Consider the following 19,998-nt stretch of genomic DNA (forward strand, 5'->3'; position numbering starts at 1 on the left):
GATTTCTTAGTGTCATGGCTGTTATGATTTCACTTGTTGATGCATAATATGCATGAACAGACACAAAAGGTGCACACGAACTTCCAGAGCGCTATACAGACAACTACACTGTGCTAAATAACTGGAGGGTTTTTGGGGATAGGTGATCTACTTTCTGTCATAATTTATTACAAAATCAAGTGAACTCAGATGACTCCAATTTCTTCTACTGAACCATTCTCAGCTACATGAAATACAGAACAGATTATACATCAGTAATCATGTTTAAGTCATGGGCCATGTAGTTAACATAGAAACGTACATGATTTTCTGTCAGTATAACATGTTTAAAACCATAGCCTTTGTCGAGGAAAACTATACTGATTGCCGTCCAGTATCAAATTTTATTTAAAGAAGCGTTGTTAACAATAATTTATTTCCAGGTTTGTTTAACAATTTTGTTTTGTTACCATGTTTACCTTTTCCAACCATTACCCAATCATTTAGGCAGTGAGTATAAATCAGTGAAAAGCAGGTCTAATAAAGCAAACACAGATTGGTAGAAAATGTTAATGTTTTTATTTATATTGGTATAAAAGTTGCAGGGTCCCCCTCCTCTCAAAATTCTTCACAAGATCAGACACTTCTCTTTGCCACAATGCTATATGTACATTTTCTATGGGACAACATTTATTTTCCAAACCTTCCAAGACCTGTAAGCTCATGTACTGATTCTGAGCCTGATGGTGACTGGTGATTAAACATTTATTAAAGTGCTTTCCTTATCTATCATTTGCAACACAAAATATTTACAGAGCAAACATACTGTACATTTGGGTAAATGTGCTAACGTGAATCAGCTCACCCGCTGGCACATCAGTGCTTCATGCAGGTGTTTTTACTAGAGTTGGAAATTACAATTAATGAACCAAACAGTCTTTGTTTAACAAAGTAATAAAATAAAAATTGCCATATCATACAAATAAATAGTAGTCATAGCCAGAGCTATTGCATGCAAACATCAGCAATTATGTTTCAAGCAGTATTACAGTTCATTACTGGTGAAGCACATGAGCAGGGTGCACACATCAGTTGATGAATTTACACAAAGAAAATTAAAACTTTCACTTCATTTCAGTCCGACTTCCATGTCCATATAATCATCTATGGTTTTTCTATAATTGTTATCTTAAATTTTAATAAGCACACAACTTACTGCTGAAAGAAATGTCAAGGGGCAATTGTGGAAATGTGACCCGTGTTTCCTGTAACAAAACCAAAACAACGAAAAGCAGAGCAATGACACCGAAGGATCAAGAAAAGTGTAGGTGGTAAAAAGACACGGACATGCTACTCTTTGTCCATTTCAACAAACTGTGAATGATTCTCTGGTGATTTGCTGTGAGTTTTACTCAGGTGGAGCTTGACAGCGTGGTTGCTAGCAAATGTCCGACTGCAGAGCTTGCATCTGAACTTGGACTCCCCATCCTCCTCCGCAGTCACAGACTCCAAGGCCCGCGCAGTCAGAGCCTTGGGCAGTTCAGGCTCTGTCACAACTTTAGTCTGGTGATCCACGGGCAATTTATTCATGTCTTTGATCTGAAAGCCAAGGTGAGACTCCAGGTGGATTATGAAAGCTGAAGGTGTCCTGAACTGGGATGCACAGTCGTTGCAGTAAAACATTGGGTGTCCTGTGTCCATGTTCTTCAGAAACTTGGTCCCACCTGTTTTGCGAAGCTGGTACTTCACATTGGCTAGCCAGTGACTTATGGTTGTCATTGAGAGTCCAGTAAACTTTGAGATATGCATTCTCTCCTGCGGGCCCAGGTCTGCTAGAAGGTACTTACCCTCAGATGTCAGAAAGAGGCTGGAGGCAAACTGGGCTTGCAGGATAAGGAGGTGCGTGGGGTTCCAATTGGACTGTCTGCCCTTCCGTTTGTGCACAGAGTAAACCTCACTGGAGACATCCTCAAATCGCCTCACATCCGTCTCAAGCTTCAAAGCGGGAATCCTGGATGGCATGGAAGGCTTCGGGGTGGTGGCCTTAGGGAGGATCTTCACCATGTCAGCTATGTCTGACAGTGCATGCTTCTGGGGCATGGGAGTGGATGTCTGCACATGAGACGAGCTTCTCTTGTTGGTCTTATACTTTGTTAAGTCTATTGGCTGGTCGCTGTTTGTGAACATAAAGGTGTTTCTAGAGGAACCAAGGATAGATACAGATTTTTCAAGACCCCTGCTCAGTTCTGAAAATATGGACTGTGTCCGGGCAGATAGAGTGCTTTCAGCTCTCGGATTGGCTGGCTTATTAGCTTTACCCAAGTGATTGTTCAAGACAGACTGTAGAGCACTTAGCGGGTTGATGCTAAGGACTTCCTGGGAGTCACTGAGGAGCTCTGAGGCACCACTGTGACCGTTGCTGGCAGGGGGGGTTGGGGATGTTTTGCCTCTCTCTGAGAGTGTTGGGCTCTGCTTGTCTTTGATCACATCCCTCCCTTCAGTCCCACAGTCTGCGTCCAGCTTTGAAGAGGAGGACGAATCATCCTGACAGTCGCTGTCGACATTCTCTTCCAGATCTAAGTTCAGGCCGTGGCTCTCCTTTGCATCAGTGTTACCCACTTTCTCCTTCTTGATGTCAGAGCCGTGATGTCCCTGCAATCCTTCAAGGCCCCCAATTCCCTGATAAAGTTTTGCCTTGGGCGCAATGGGCCTCAGCTTGGGGTTAAAAGTCTGTTTGAGGGAAATGGGAGGAGATGCTGCGAGGGGTGTGCTCTTGATTACCCCTGAGAGTTGATAGGCTGCATGGATGCTGGGGTAGGCACTCCAGCTTGGAGTTCCTGTTTGGGCCTTGTTGATGGCAGAGGCTACTGTGTTAGCTAAAGATTTTAATATGTCCTCGCCTCCACCTGACCCCTGCTCCAAATCCTCCTCCCGTAGGTATGGATATTTCAAAGATCCATCAATCTGCTTCTGATCTTCCTTCAATTCCTTCTCTTCATTTTCCTCAGCTTTTTCTTCCAGTGTTTCTTCCTTCTGGGCACCTTTCTCTATCTCTCCTGAGGCAGCACTTTTTGGAGAGGTCTTTCCTCCCTCATTCTCATTGCAGGCAGGCTCAGCTAGGAGTTGCATCTTCTCTATGGCTAGTGGATCAAGTGCTAACTGCTTTCCCTTCTTGGAGGCAGAACTGGTCACTTTGATGAAGTGTCCGGTGACCATCATGTGGCTGGTTAGCTGCTGTAGGGTCTCATGGGAACTTCCACACTCCATGCACTTCAGTATTTGAGACTTGCATGTCTCAAACTGCCATGTGTAGCTAGCCCCATTCTGGTAGCCATAGCGGTTGTTGGGAGTATTAGAAGGGAGGCCTGAGGAGGCCCTTTGGGCGTCAGTGTAGCCTGCTGCCCCAGTTGTTGAGTCAGGAGAGCATGGCCTATTGACCTCAAACACACGTTTCTTCGCTGGTGGGACTAATTTACGGGTGATTACTGGAATTGGTTCTTTCAAAGGCACTTTCTGGTAATGTTTAGTTTTGATCATGTGGACACTGAGATCCTGTAGGGATTCGAATGAATGGCCACAGAACATGCACTTCAATACTTTCTGAGCATCCTCTTTCCCCTCCATGTCATGCAGGTTCCTCTTGCGGCCTTTGGAGGAAGAGGTGGAAGCGATGCTTGGTTTGCCGTGGTTGTCATCCTGGTAATGACCACTCTTGTTCATGTGGATTGTAAGCTCAACTAGAGTATCATAGGCAGCACTGCAATCCTTGCAGCGGAACCGGCTGGCTCCTGTGAAGACGGCTCCGCAGGCTTTAGTACTCTGCCGGTACAAGTGCACAGAACTGAAGAGGTTGGGCTTGGCCACAGTGGGTTTAGGGGACAGGGTCTGCTGCAGTGTTTTGGACAGAGCATCCTGGTGCCAGTCAAACTCAGTCTTTGCAGTGCTGCTGCTATTGGTGCTGTCGCAGTTCGTTTTGCCACTGTTACCACTGGTAGGCTTCACATTTACTCCAATTCCTGACCAGTAGGAGTCTGATAGGAAGTTGGCATAGGCAGCTCTCATTTTCTCCAGGCTGCTGTGCATATCCTCCTTCAGCTTTGTCACATGGCCCTCATCTTCTTTTTGGCTCTGAGGGGAAGACACAGATGCTTTGAAGTCAGAGAGAAGGTCACTGTTGTCGCTGAGGTGAGACTCCAGCTCCAGCTCTTGATTAGACAACACACTGAGGGGGGAGTTCTGGAAGCTGTAACTGCTTTTGTTGTCCATCTCTTTCTCCTCTGGGGCCTTAGGGCTGGTGGTCGGGTCTGTAATGTCCTCCTCAGTCTGGGGCTCGTTCTCTGCTCCCTCCTCCTCCTCCATGATGGGCTCTGGTAGGCCAGCCTCATCCTCAGGGGAATAAACTGGGAAAAAAAGAAATGGAAACTATCAGTTTTCATCCAATATACTATCATAGTATATATATATTTTAAAGTACTAAAGTACAGAAGCATTGGAAAAAGTTGAATTAAATTGAAATAGCAATGCTAATTTTACAAGTCTTAATGGTTGACAGGCAGGTTGGTTATGTCACAATATTGATGCCAGTTTAATCTTTTGATTTTGATGTTTTTGAGTGGAAGGTGGGGACCCAAACGACTCTACATAGCCATTATGTTAAAGTGGATTTCATGTTTCATGTTTAAGTCTGCAAATCCCTGTAGCTGTTCCAGCAGAAGGCTGTTTCACACATTTTTTGATTTAGACTTTTAATTACAAATATTGAATATAAACAAGCCAAATACATTTCATCTGTTTGTGTTAACTCAAGTCATGTGTGTGTGATGTCACTCTTTTACTAAAGTAGCCTACCACCAGTATTCAAAACTTATCCTACTTTTATGGTGATTTCATTCAATTTGTGATTGCAACCTTACATTGATTGACAAGAAAAAAATATGTGACACATTTATGATGTCAACTAATAAACTTACTGCAACAGTAGTGACAAAATCCGAAATGCAAAAGCATAAATTGTAATGATGAGCCTGGCCGATTATGACAAAATTATAATTTTAGATACTCCCCCCTCACAAACATCTACACTCTGCCTGACAAGCCAATAACCAGCTCTTCTCAATCGTATCATGCACCTATGTCTTATTATCTGACACTAACGTTATTGCCTCAATTACCTGATCGTTAAACAACAGTGCTTAACTGACAGATTTGCCATCAAGTGATCTGATTTCTTTTGTAATGCTGCAATAAATACCACTTTCCTGGGCCCTGAGAATATGTCATAAGATTAACCAAGTTAGTTAAATGCCATTCAATAAGAACAGCATTTTTGTCTAATGTCTATGTCTGTATGTGTTCAAAAATGGTAATCTGGTTGAAGTAACTGAAAAAGATGAGTTTGCATTAAAGGTTTTTCCTTTTACATTTTATGAGCAGCTTTGGACATAACAGCTATAGATGAGGCACTTATACGTTACACGTGGTTAATATTTCCTTTTGAGTTACTGAACAGGAAGCGAGAGGGAGAGTTGAGTGTGAGCACTAAAGGTGCAGCTCTGCAGCCCTTAGAGCATCCCCGGCCTTTGGATTCTGAAAATAAGATGTTTTTTTATCAATATTTCACAAGTGCCTCAGGAGAAGGCCTGGAGGTGAGCTTCTGCCAGCTAATGGATTGAGATCGAAACAGGCTTCGGCCTTTCAAAACAAACATGGATAACAGCAGAGCTGGGAGACACTTGCATTCACAGACACCAGAGACTCACAATGCTCTGTGACCTTGATCTACCGTAAACATTTATTTTTTTTAATTATATGGCTGACCAAGTTGGCAGATTGCTCCCAAAACACCCTCTCCAAACTTGGCATGTGAAAGGGGAAATCATGTTTTATGCATGCTTTTCTGTATATATATATATATATATATATATAGTCTCCACAGAGAGGCAGAGCACTATTGACTATGACTGGCTTTGAGCTGACATCTTAACTGTCCTGAAGACTGTCCAGTGTCCAGGGTGGAGCTCCCAGTCATGAGCATGGAAGAGTTTGTATAGACTCTCTCACTTTCTGAGTCACTGCTTATTTCCATTAGGCTAGACTGTGATTAAGGTGGGGCAGAGCTGACATTGACATAAGGCACTGCTTATGAAAACACCAAACAATCAAATGAAATATGTCTTTCCACACATTAGGCCGTTAGGTGTTGCCAGGATTAAATGTATGTGTTAATTTGATTACACACTGTATAAAGTATATTATTATCACACTGTTCATTGTCAATGAACCCTTCCTCTGGATGACTAAGAGGCCTTCCCAGTTCATCACTAAAATTGTGTGTGGTGTGTGAGGGAATGTGAGCGCAAATCAAGTGAAGCTTTTTATCCAAGCAGCAGGTCTCTGGCCCACAAGATCAAACGCAAGGGCAGGAACCTCTCCAGATAAGCCAACTGAGCGCCTGTACGTAACCCATTTGTAGAGGACACAAACGCCTACGCACACACACACACACACACACACACACACACACACACACACACACACACACACACACACACACACACACACACACACACACACACACACACACACACACACACACACACACACCAGATATTGATATATCAGTCAATAAAACAACCAGAGCTTAACTCAAGACAAGAGATGGGACATTCGTATTAATTTGAGTACGCTTCAATATACATTACTTTGAGTCGTGTGGAAGCAATAAACGTGTACAGAAACACACAGCGTTACCCTGCATATACACATAGAGATGGTCAACTTGCTGAAATGATTTCATTTTACACAATAAGAGGAAAACCCACACACCAAACATGACAGAGTCTGTGGTGTCTCAAGCCAGTGAATGTTGCTCTCGTTCTAACTAGGCTTCCAAAATAAGAGGCTGGCAAGACCGACTCTGAGATTTAGCATGTCATAAACTCCTGTAAACCAACCAATCTGTGTCACTACAAATTTATCTCCTCAGACAGGAATATGCAGAGGTCAGAAAACCTGGGGTGTCTGTCATAAATCAGCCACTTGAAGTGTTTATAAGATTAATCCTTTGGAACAGAGTCCTGGCATAGCATGAGCCTGCTTTCTGAGACAGGCCTACTCTGGAGCCAGACTCCTCACAGTGTGTGGAGAGGAGGGGGCCGAGGGCAGAGGGTGGACAAACTCCTGAGGATGGGCTGGAAAGAGGACATGAGTTTAGAGACTAGATGGAAAATGGGACAATCAGAATATTCTCACAACCACCCAAGGCTGTCCAATGATTAGTGGCTTCGCTTGGCAGGGCTGGTTCTATACACACAGTTGAACGGTGGTTAGATATTCATTTTTCAAAGTTTTAGGTTCGTAGAATCAGCCAACACCATCCATCCAGCAGACATGTACTGTGTATATATGTGCATTCTGTATCAATAGGCAACCATGATAATATTCAGTGTTTTTGCGTGTCCCCTTTCCTCACCATAGACAACAATGCATTGATGTTCATGTGCTTTAAGCTTTTACATCTGGGCTTGAAAGACTTCATTATTGAGTAAGTAGGAATGATATTGGGTAGTTTATAGAAAACAAGTATTAATATAAACCACATAGATATCTTAACAGAGTGCATTACACTTTAGACAGAATAATTTCCAATCATTAAACAAGAGTCTTGTTACAAGTATGCATGAAAGTACTAAGTACAATGCGTTACCATAAGCTGGGCATCTATATATTTCCCTTCTGACATTCATACTCTGTGAGACAAGTGTAACCGACCTTCTAACCTTCTGGTGGCTGTGTTAACATATTTGAGAGAAATCAGTACAAACATCAACATTTGTCCCTGAGAATGCCAACATTTCCCCTGCATTGATCGTACCAGCCAAAGAGGGCAGCCGGGACTTGGCTAGGAGACAGCTGCTATATCTCCAGCCCTTTTTGTGAGTATCCGAGTGGTAACACTATCTTCAGAGGACCCAGGGTAAATCAGAGGGGCTGCTGACAGCCTCATGTGTCTGTGTCTCTCTGTCATGCGTGCCGTGCCAGGCCCCAGCCCTGTGTCTCAGGCTACAGTTTTTGCAGAGCACAAATCAATAGCTCTTTTTACTTCCCATTGATTGCCCAGCGGTGGGAGCGACCTAAGCAGCGCTGTTATGACATTTCTAGATTTCCCCCTGTCCTTGGAACAATCAATTACAAGCACATGGCAATCAAAACCTCTTTGCAAAATGAACCTGCTCCATGACATTTTCATCTTGTGGATTTATGCCATGCTTTAAAAAAAAGTGAGAGAGTGAGAGAGCTAGCCCTGCTGTGTCCCGCACTAAAAAAGCCTGTATACACACACGCGCACACACACACGCACACGCACACGCACACACACACACACACACAGGCACACGCACAAGCACACACACGCACGCACACACACACACTTGCACGCACGCACACACACAGCAGGTCAAACATGGAAACATCCAAGTGAAGTGCTGTGTTTTACTATTGAGGGAAAGGCTTTGTTAAGTTTAATTTGTGTTTCTTCCATTTGCAATCAAAAGTTGCATTGCAGCACACGTCCCAGTGCATTAGCGTTCCATGCCAACCTTCCCCAAGTACGTAGCTAAGAAAATGTAGCTTCACCGTGTGCCAGCTAGTCTGGTGCTGCCATTAGCAGAGGGTGGAGATACTGGACACTGTGAATGAAGTCTACAGGAGTGTATCTGGCTCTCATTAGAACTGATGCGATATGTATCAATGTTGAATGCCCATTGAAAATGTGAATTTCACACCTAGGCACTACAACTAAAAGGCTTCTGTTTAGGCTAAAAAAAAAGCAAACAGAGCCACATCCAGCCTCTTTGAAAGTCTGTGGGGGTCTCTGGGTTGCCCCAAAGAAGTGGGCTGTTAAGGAGATCAATCAAAGTGTCTATAGCACTGTGTGTTGGCATGGCATGCCTCGTTCTGAACAGACTCCATTAAACACATTGCCAATGAAGCCTGGGGCAGCGAGTGCTTATTTACACTCCTTACTCCTGTTCCTGCCTCATCTTAGGAAGGCCCACCACACCTCCAAACATATGGAAGGAGACACCTAATTAAGGTGAGGAATGAATGTTTGCCGGTGATAAAATGGCATTACACTGAATTACAGCTCATTTCAAGAAGTGCAATTGCATGAACAAAACACGCCTACTGTTTCATGAAGTAAAAATTAATTTGAAGTTTTCCACTGAACTTTTCAGAAATATACCTGGAAACAATATCTTCTGTATTGCACACAGTCACGTAACGGGAAGCATGAGCTACATGAGGATTTAGGGTTGCCTCAAGAACTATAGAGAGCGAAAGAGACGGAGAGGGAGAAGCAGAATGAGAGCAAGAAAGGGAGAAAAGAGAAAGGCAGAAAAGGAGATAGTGGTGTAGTGGGGTCAGACCTGGACACCATGCCACTGAAAGATGATGGTTCATTTTTGTATGCATGACGGACATGTTCCTTAAAGCCGAATTACCTCCTTCACTAAACAGGAGTCACTCATGCGGATAAACGTAGTGCTTTCATACACCCACACATGAAATATTTAATGGCCTAATATAATCAAATATAGACCCACCATTCAGAGAGGACATGGCAGCAAAGTTACCGACATTTGGACATTTTTCCATAATAGGAGAATCGGTATTATACAGATATAAAAAGGTATACCTATGCACAGTATATATTTATGAAAAATCTGTGGGAATATCTGTCATTAATCACTCATCCTCAACCCCACATTAAATGTCTTTATCTATATAACACAAAAGGAGTTTGATGACGTATGTGAATGACGCCTTGGAGGTTAAGGCATTCAGCTAGATAACTAATTTTGTTCTGCACTGCCAGGCAAACATTTAATGGGTGACTTCTGTAAAGAGTTAATCATGCAATCATTGTCAATTTACACGACATGTACATCATGTACAACAATATGATTACAAGTAAATATACTTTCACAAATTAAGGTCACATAAATCCTCTCTTCTCTGTCTCTCTCTCTCTCTCTTTCTCTCTCTCTCTCTCTGTGTTTGTGTTTGATGTCATTTGGCAGAGGTACTGCTCTTTCTCAGCTGCTGGAAGGTTTTGCTCTTGGACGCATCACTCCCCCAACTGTGTGATGAGAGCTGAGAGGCAGCAGAGGCTCAGTCAGACTTCTTCACTGCAGTCTCAGCTCTCTCAGCTCTCTCCCTCTCTCTCTCTCTCTCTCTCTCTCTCTCTCTCTCTCTCTCTCTCTCACACATACATACACTTGTACAGAAAGAACAGTAAATAAAACTGGTGATGTTAACTAAACCAACGCAGACATCATCTTCAAAGTCAAAGCTACTGAATTACTGAATCACCTAGCCATTAACTAAAGACTAAAGGGAATATTAAAAAATACTTTTACAGTACTAGTTCATTAAAACACTGAAGAACAATGTAATAATCCTAAGAAAATACTCTTGTGTAGTATATCTAAAATACATATTTAATATTTAATATATGTATTTAATAAATACTACACATTCTATTTCAGAACCTTAAATCATGCTATTCTGAACAACCTGAGCTTTGCCTTTAGCAATGTGAAGAAGGTTGATCAAGTTTGACAACTTAGAGTTCTTCAGTTTATTTTTGGACAGAGATAATATTTTCCAAACATTTCCAAGGAGCATGTGCAGTGCGGGCTGCTGTTAGTATTACTGTTTTTAGCTTCGCATTTCATTTGCCCCAAATCTGATTACATGTAGAGATTACCAAAGCAAGTTTTTGATCTGATGCTGCAGAATTTTGTGTACGAGTTTAATGAAAGCAAGAAAAAAAGAAAACAAACAGATACAGCAGGCAGCAGAGGAGAGACAGACTGATTACCCAGTTTCAGCTAATCCTGTTTGATTTGGATTTTGTTTTGTTTTTGTTTTTTAAATACAGCACTATTGTTTGGTTGACAGATACAGTCCAACTAAAGAAAAATAAATACTCTGAAACAAACCTGAAAGTGTTTCTCTCTCTCTCTGTGATTATTAAATTTGACTGAATATGTGACCAAGTTCAGCAACACATTCAGTGCACACATCTAGCAGAGATTTCAGTCTTCATAGAACGCTAAGAGATGGGAAATGCTAACTGGGAAATGCTAAGTTAGGATCCTCAGCTTAACCCTTGCTCTTCTCTCTAAGAAGACTAATAAGATGGGGAAGAGAAGTGCACATTCAGCAACCAAGTTTATGCTGATTCTAGATTTTCTTCCATTTGTACTTTTTCTTCTCCCCTGCTGCCTTTGAGTCCCTCTGTAGTTTCCCTCTCCAAAATTAAGCCCATAAAAATGTATCTCTCTTTTAAATTGATTCTGCACATGTAGGTCCATCTGAACTTACCTGCAATTTCAATATCTTTATACAATTTCAATTTGTCCAAAATAATAAAATAACCTCACATATATCTGAGATCAATTCACATCCAAAATCTACAACTTCTGACTTCTTAAGTGGAAAAAGCTTCACTCATATACATTGTTTATCTTGTCTTCCATATTTGTTAAAACATTTAACCCCCAAATGTATCATAAGAGCTGTGGGGTGAGGGACTTCCCCCTCTTCCTCTCCCTCTCCAGGTCGCTCCCAGACACCTACTCAGGAGCACCTCCTGCTGCGAGAGGCGTGTGTCCAGTCCCCAGTCCCAAAGGGAGGGACACGGTCAGATCTGATTGGGTGCCTCTGTGCAGCACCAGGGCCATCACAGGCCTGGCCACACAGACCCGGCAGAAGCCTTGGCTGGAGACAGACAGAGCAGCCTACTGTCTGTGACAGTGATGTGTGTGGATGGGAGGGCGGAGGGCTTATAAGCATAAGTGGTATTTGTGTGTATGAATATGGTCTGTGTGAGTGTGTGGGTGAGTGTGTGTAGGCAGCGGTGAGAGTGCACGTGTGTGTAAAGGCTGGGGTGGGTGGAGGTTGGTGAATGCTCACACAGATTAGTGGGTGTCTGCAGAGAGGGCGGTAAGCACTTACACATGCATGACTTACTCAGGGGTTACAATGGCAGACTTGCCCGCAGAATTACCTCTCTGACTTTCTCTCTCTCTCTCACACAGATTTACACACACACGCTCACACACTCACACGCGCAGACACACAGACACAGACACAGACACAGACACAGACACAGACACAGACACAGACACAGACACAGACACAGACACACTTTGCTTTGGATGAATAAAGAGATTAAGAGATTGAGAATTCCAATCACTAATGTCAGTGAGGTGGTTTGCATTGATAGGTATGTGCTCCTGTTTGTGTGTTGGTGTCATTTTCTAATTGACTGAAACTGATACACAGCTTTTTTGTTTTTATTCCATACCTGTCTTGTTATACCTGTACCACGTCATAACAGTGACATTAGACAATAACCCCACTGATGGCCAGAGTGTGGGTGCATGAAGTTAACAAATGCAAGCATGCTTGTGTGTTGCATCAAAACAATCTGCATTCCCCCTCCCCCCGCCCCAGCCTCTCTATAGATCTTTCATTAGGGTCTGGACCTCTTCCAAGATGGTGCTTCTCCTATCCCAGCAGTTTTGAGCTGCTTTCAGCCAAGAAGGCATTTTTTTACATTGCAAGTTCATTAATAGTAGATTGCCACTTTTTCCCTTCATTAAATACAATGAGGCTCCACAGTAAATTTGGGAGCGAGAAGCGCCTCTGTCAGCTGCTTGTGCTTCTGAGGCCCCAAGACACGGCTCATATCTAGCCTCCACTGAAGATGGGAGGCAGCCAGAGGGCTGGAGAGAGAGAGAGAGAGAGAGAGAGAGAGAGAGAGAGGAACAGGGGAAAGAAGATGATGGAGAAGAAAAGGTTTTGAAGATGTTTTGGAAAATCCTGGCCACCAAAGTACTCCCCAGTTTTGTGTGCATTCATTTTAATGGCAAATTTGTCGAGAGCTGTTGTCAGACACACACACACACACACACACACACACACGCTCACACACACACACACACACACACACACACACACACACACACACACACACACACACACACACAAACAGATGAACACATTGTTGTCAGGCATCCTTGGCAAAATGATTAGGGCCCGCTGTTTTTTTTCCGGTGTGGCGCAAACTCCTGGATCAGCCCGGCAAGTGTTGTCACTCCTCTGACAGCCTCCTCCAAAAACAATGCAAGCCCAGATCCTGAGATGCGCTGGCAAACCCCCCTATCCCTGAAAAGTCCCCCCCCCCCCCCCGCCCCCTCCATTCACCCCTCCCTCTCTTAACAGAGACGCGCTGCTGTTAGTGGATATTTTGCAGTGTTGATATTCTCAGTGTTGATTAGAATGAAAAAAGCCGTTGCTGAATGGAGAGGCCGAGCAGCGCCCCGCGGAGCTGCAACAGCTATTGAGGGGAGATTGACAGGCTCTCTTTGAGCTGCTGCCTGTGTGCAGCCCAGAGAGGAGCAGCGCTAGAAAAAGAGCTGCTTAAGGACTAAAGTTGCAGCTGAAAGTTTAGGCCTCGGCTGGCTGAAGGAATAATATTTTTCAAAAGAAATGGAAATAAAAGCGGATCGTTGTTTGCTGGGATTGCAAGGCACCTGCAATAGTTCTGGTGAGAATGTCGACATAGTAAACCCTGGCTGATACACGCCAACACAAAGAAGTAGGAAGCATTTTCTTAGGTAATAGTTTGCATCATTTGATTCATGAAATCTGTTTTTAAAAACAAGTAAGATTCTTTAAATCTTTAAATTCTTTCATTCAAAACTGAAGAACTGGATTTAATATAATTTTTCTTTTTTTATTCACCATTCACAAAACAGGCAAGTCTGATGCTGAGAAGACTAATTTCTAAGTGCTGATCTCTCGTGTATAAAGGCCAGCTGTTCAGAAGACAGTAATGAGCAGGGGTGCCCTCCTTGCATCCTTTTTTACCTTCCTTTGTTTGGCAACTGTCAGGGTGTCACAGGACAGGGACTGATGGAGGAGCATGAGGAAGTGCTCTTTAACCAGAGTGCCAGCCAGAAAACGGTTAACTCACTGAAAAGAAAGTGGGCGGTCTCTAAGGAGGAGGCAACAGAACGGAACTGATACCTAACGCGGCTGGAGGTTGTACACCGGGGCTGTAAGATTGTGTGTGTGTGCGCGCTTGCGTGTATGTGTGTGTGTGTGTGTGTGTGTGTGTGTGTGTGTGTGTGTGTGTGTGTGTGTGTGTGTGTGTGTGTGTGTGAGGGTGAGTGTGAGGTTGAGGGGAGGCGGGGACCGGGGCGACAGAGGAGCGGCTAATGGAAATGAGTGACAGGCTTTCAGAATGATTTACAACGGGCGCCCGCACCGCACAGCCGGCTCGTGATGGATGAGCCTGAAAGACGGAGACCAACCATAAATCATGTCTTTGAGTCATTGACAGAGATAAAGGAGGCAGAGAAAAAGCAATGGCATTGACGTTCATTCTTCCAATAATGTACATTGACGAGTTACACTACCGAGCCTTAATTAAAAAGTGAACACCGCCTCTCTCTCTCTCTCTCTCTCTCTCTCTCTCGCGCTGTGCTGATATGAATGGTAATTAAAGAGGCAGTTTCCCGGTGGCGGCCCCAGAGCTCACTTCCGCCTGTGGCTCACCGTAGCCAGATGAGATAGGGCAGAAAGAGGAGTGATAATGTCACTCCTATGCTACACTTCACACACACACACACACACACACACACACACACGCACACACACGGGGCCAACAGACACTTCAAACAACAAACGCAGGCTAACACTACCAAACAAGCAGAGAGAAACACAATCCGAATGCTAAATGCTGTTACAAGAAACACTGAGAAACACTTTTGAGACCAGAGATCTAAATGTAGATCTTAGATGAGAGGGGAGATAAACACAGAGAGAGCAATCCAAAGATGGAGAGAAAAGAGAGGAGAGTGAGAGACAGAAAGACAAGAGATTGAAGCCCAGCAGGACCGGGGCGCGGGCGCGGGGCACTTGAGTGGCGTCCCCCATCAGGCGCGCATGTCTGAAGCCCCTTCGCCGAGGAGCATCGGGGTGAGAGTAATGCCAAACATCTGTCCCACGCACCCTGCACGCAACGCCTGTTTGTTCAGTTCCAGGAAGGGCATTAGTGGGGCAAGGACAAGGAATCTATCAATTCACGCACTACTTCTTCACATCGAGAGAACAGAGGGGCATCACACAGGCTACTCCAATGCCTTCAGCACAAGAGGAGAGATGCAGTTGGAAAGGATGAGAAAACACAAATGCGGTGATTAACATCAGTGGAAGTGTTGCATGAAAAGGAGATTCATAATAAGGGGCTCTGATGAAACTGACATCCTCGTGTGCTTAGGAGCTCTTCCACTAAGAGAGACGAGTGTAATCTATTTGTGGGATTATTTTAAAAACTAGAATGCAAAGACGTACAGTAGCATACAAATGCTAATCACTGTCAACCATGTAGGGCAGGCTGTTATGTTACTGTTGTCCAAAATCTTCGTTCCCATGGTCATTATGAAGGCTTGAGTGTATTTGCTTGTGTGTCTCTGTGTGCTTGCCTGTGTGTGATCGTCATGGATAGGTCTTAAAAGACAGAGTGCTGTCTCTCCAGCTGGAAGTAGCTAGTTTGGCAGGTTTAAATGGAACTGAAGTAACAATAGTCTTCCTATGGTGCTTTGCAGGAACAGTCACTCGGCTCAAGACTTACTATGCTACCCCTTACAAAGGTGGAGAATAATGTGCAACACTCACAAACATATACACATTTGTATGCACACACACACACACACACACACACACACACACACACACACACACACAAATACACACACACGCACACACACACACGCACACACACACACACACACACACACACACACACACTCAAAGAGATACACAAACAGTCACACCAATACACTTTTGGGTTGGAAAGAGTAATTATATTCTGACAGGTTTTGAAGTTGTAAATCTATCACATTGGACATTTTCACATGCAGCTTGATGGACACCTTTAGTAATTACTTCATTCTTACGTTTGAGGATTTCTGTTTTGTTGCTACTGTCTCTTATTTCAATATGGTTTCCCAGGCAGCTCTGGGAGATATTTTAGGATGCTTTTCTGGACATTTCTAAGATGACAAACATTAGTAAAACAAATAATAAACAACAGCAAGGGTGAAGCTGACATAAAAAAATACCCCAGACAGGCCAGATCTTTTCAAAGACACACGTAAGGCAGCCTTTCCTCCACCTCATGGCCCAGACAACCCCATTTGTGTTGGAGGAGCTCGATAATCTCAAGTGAGTGTTTGTCTGTGAGCCAGCCGTTATTCACTGACGGAGGCCTGGTGTGATCTTAAATGGTCTTAAAAGATGATCTATACAGTAATGAAGCAGGTACTTGCATCTCATCGGGGGCCGACTGGCAACAAAAAAGTAGCACGGGAATTTGCTGTCAAGTGGCTCCAATTTGATATGCTAAATTCGAATTGACATGTTTATCGATCAACGAATCATTAATTAAAAAACACAATCTGTTATTTGCATTGTTTGTGTTTGGCTATAACACTGAGTGTGTGCCGGATCCTACTCCCTCCTTTCCCTGTATGTTTCAGTGCCATGTTCACCTGTTTGTTTAGAGTGTACAGGAAGTATTTAACAGACATCATTTATTACTGCTGGGCTGGCTATCAAATATGTATGCCTTATAGGTTATAATGTGAAAAGGAATTGACGGGTAGGCCTAGTCTAGAGAAATCAGCATCCCATTCTCACTATTTCAGAAAAGGGATAGTTTATCAGTTTCATCACACATTTACATTTTTATTTTACCCAAGTCTTAAAAGGTGACCTTTTTTTTCAAAGTGTAAGCACTTTTGAGAAATCCAGCGGTAACCTAACTCTAAACCTTTGTGCACTGACTAGTAAAACCTTGTAAATTGTCAAACCTACAGTGGGACTTTATTCTTTTTCTTTTTCTGCCGCTCCTTGTCTGCACCACTGGCAGCAGAGTTCCTCTTTCTCCGTGTTTTGATAGCGCATGCGATGAACTGACTGAGTCCTCACTGCTATTACAGATTGCACCAGCCGTGTCGCTGCAGATAAGATGGCCTTTTAAATATCTGTATGAGCTATATCAAAGCCCTAGTCTGGAATGCTTTGAGCTATATCATGTAAAAAAATAAACTGACCGGCCCACCGGAAATATTCACGAACTTCTCAATGGCCAGTCGATGCCTGCATCTCATCCAAACATCCTACATCATCCGAGTGTGGCCACAGGGGGGACGACACACACACTATCTATCAGTACTACCCACCACTACTCCTGCTTTCTACAAGTGATTTTTGTCTCACAAGGGCTTTATGGAAACCAGGGTTTTATTCTTTAAAAAAAATACAAATAATAACACTAATGTGACCTTTGCAGGGAAAATGATGAGCTGAAGGCATATGGTCACAAATTCAACATTCAAGTTAAAAACAACCGCAGTGGCCCAGTTGTACAGCGTGTAAACCCTTGTGTGGCACAGACTGTGAGGATGCCTGAGCGTGTGACATGCGATGAGCACGGAGCCCACGGTGCTGCTTTGACGCTGCCGCTCTCCAGTGAGTCTGGCGTTCTCTCAAGACAAGGCGGCCTGCTGAGGGCCCTCCGGTGTGGACCACCCAGCCTCTCCACACAGACGCACGTCACAGCCCTCACCGACCGCTGTCACAGTCCTTGGGCCCGTCGCCTTGTTGTTCTTGGACCACGGTGAAAGCAAATAACAGTTAAAGTAGCCCAGGCGCTCTCTCTCTCTCACCCCCCTCTCTCTCTCTCTCTCACACAGAGAGGGAAAAAAAATGAAACGCCATACAGTCATTCATCAAAGCCCAGACACGCTCACTCTCTCTCTCTCTTTCTCACACACTCTCTAATACACACACAGACACACACACACACACACACACACGCACACACACACACAAAGACATTCAACCAACCACTCCCCAGGCATGGCCATCTCCCCACACTAGGTTTTAACTAGCGCTCGGCATAATCCCAGAAATGACAAATGATACTTATATCTCAGGCCTGCTCAGAATCAATAGGCATGCAGAGGCGCTATCCATCTTGAGCCGTATCGACAGCTGCACCTCCACCGCATCGGCAGAAGAAGCGCCTGCTGGCTTTTATATCTTTGCTGAAAAAGATTTCGGGGAAATGGTGGCATATATTCTTACTGAGCTAAAGTTTGTACATGGGACTGTCCACTTCCACAAACAAAGGACCTTTGTGCAGGTCTTGCTCTCTTTGTCACCGATGCTCACATCGTGTCGAATGCACATACGAGGTGCACCAGAGAGATTACTGTCACAGATATCTAACGCTTGCACTTAAAACCCTCCGTTGACACGGGGCCTGTGGGACGGACCGCCGCACTAACAAAGGAATTATTCTGAAGTTTTGGGTGGGGTTCCTACACCATCAATCACAAGCACCCGGAGCACGTAAGCCAGATGATTGCATTTGGCGTGGAGCAGCGTTCATCCATCAACATCAGCTCTTCACTCCCCACCATACTGCTTCCACCGGGCTGGCCAATCACAAATGACGCCTCCGACTCGTGCTGGAGCACTCACACAAAGCCAGAGATAAATTACACACTCAGGAAAAAAAAAAACAACTAGGGACAGAACCGTTTTTTTTGGTCCCGAGTACCAACTCATCCTAAAATGGTAAGATGCGGAACCCCCACCTGGTTTCATCTGGTCCAGAGAGATCAGCAGCGGCAGTGGCTTTGCCCTGACTCTTCTGCCTAAAGTGTTTTATTCAAGAAATGACACCAATTTATAAGAAAGTCCTCAATCCTTTTAAACTGAGCTATTCTCCCATGTAAAGTGTGGAGCTGAGCTGCTGTGCTAGGTCTAGCCAGTGGAGGAAGGTAGGTGTCTCCAGCTTTTGTAAGCAGGATTATCCCTGACCCCCACACAGGGTCACGGCACCACTCCCCCTCCCACCAGAGGCTTCCCATGTTTACATGAACACCTCCACTGGCCTGATCTCACGCCACACTGCTGTCCAAACACACACACTCTCAAACATACACACACAACACATATAAGCACAAATGTACACACACACACACACACACACACACACACACACACACACACACACTACAAGCTGACAGATAGCGCTTCGTACCAGTTTTAGCGCTGACTCCCCCAGAGGGGATGTGATTGATGACACCCCTTTGCCACGTACACCACCCCCACCAACACCACCCCTCAAAAAGGAGGAAAGAAAATCTTCAAAGCAATTACTAACTCTTAAAATTCACATTTGCTTTCTTCTTTCAATGAAAATAACTGCCTTAAGAGACTTCACTTTGACCAAGAAACATATTTGCCAAGGCCATGGCATTTGATCAAAAAACTAAAAACGAGCTTTAAAGGTGAACGACTGCAAGTAAATAGGTGGTGGCATGAATCCATTATGGCTGGAACAAAGGAATATAAATGCTTGCTTACTATGTGTGTTTGTGACGGGAATGAGGAGCTCACATTACATTGAGAGAATGAATATTCTTTCCCACTATTGATACGGCTGGTACTAAACTCTCTCACTGTGCCGTGATATGTCCTACAAAAATAAAAATGCTGTGTGGAACATCAGATGAAACTGCGCCACCATAAAAGTGTTTAGGAGCACTCAGCGTGGCCATCTGGAAGACAATTACGCAGGAACAAACACACGGCGTCAGCAAATAAAGCCTGGGTCATCAATCAAAGACAATGGTCCGAATGTAGGTGACTGCTCCTGCTGCGGCTGGTTCCCTCCCGGCGGCTGCCTCCAGCCACGACTCCACTCCTGCTGCTGCACCTCGTCCACCACTTCACCTCCTCCACCACTTCACCTCCTCACCCAGGGCTTTATCTTTGGCGTTCGTAAAATCCTTTCCTTCACTTGTTTATTTTGTCATATGTAGCAGAGATATGCTCTGCAACCAGAAACACTGCGTCAAATAG

General features: G+C 44.1%; 1 protein-coding gene across 1 annotated transcript in view; it reads right to left on the reverse strand.

The window, feature by feature from the left end:
- Nucleotides 1-543: 543 nt before the first annotated feature.
- LOC105906405 (teashirt homolog 2) overlaps nt 544-19,998 on the reverse strand; it is a 41,002-nt gene continuing 21,547 nt past the window's right edge. The window contains exon 2 of the mRNA XM_012834539.3: nt 544-4,379. Coding sequence (XP_012689993.2) covers nt 1,330-4,379 — 3,050 coding nt within the window. The 3' untranslated portion in view covers nt 544-1,329. The remainder of the gene's footprint in view (nt 4,380-19,998) is intronic.

Source organism: Clupea harengus, chromosome 4, assembly GCF_900700415.2.
Source record: "Clupea harengus chromosome 4, Ch_v2.0.2, whole genome shotgun sequence".
NCBI lineage: Eukaryota > Metazoa > Chordata > Actinopteri > Clupeiformes > Clupeidae > Clupea > Clupea harengus.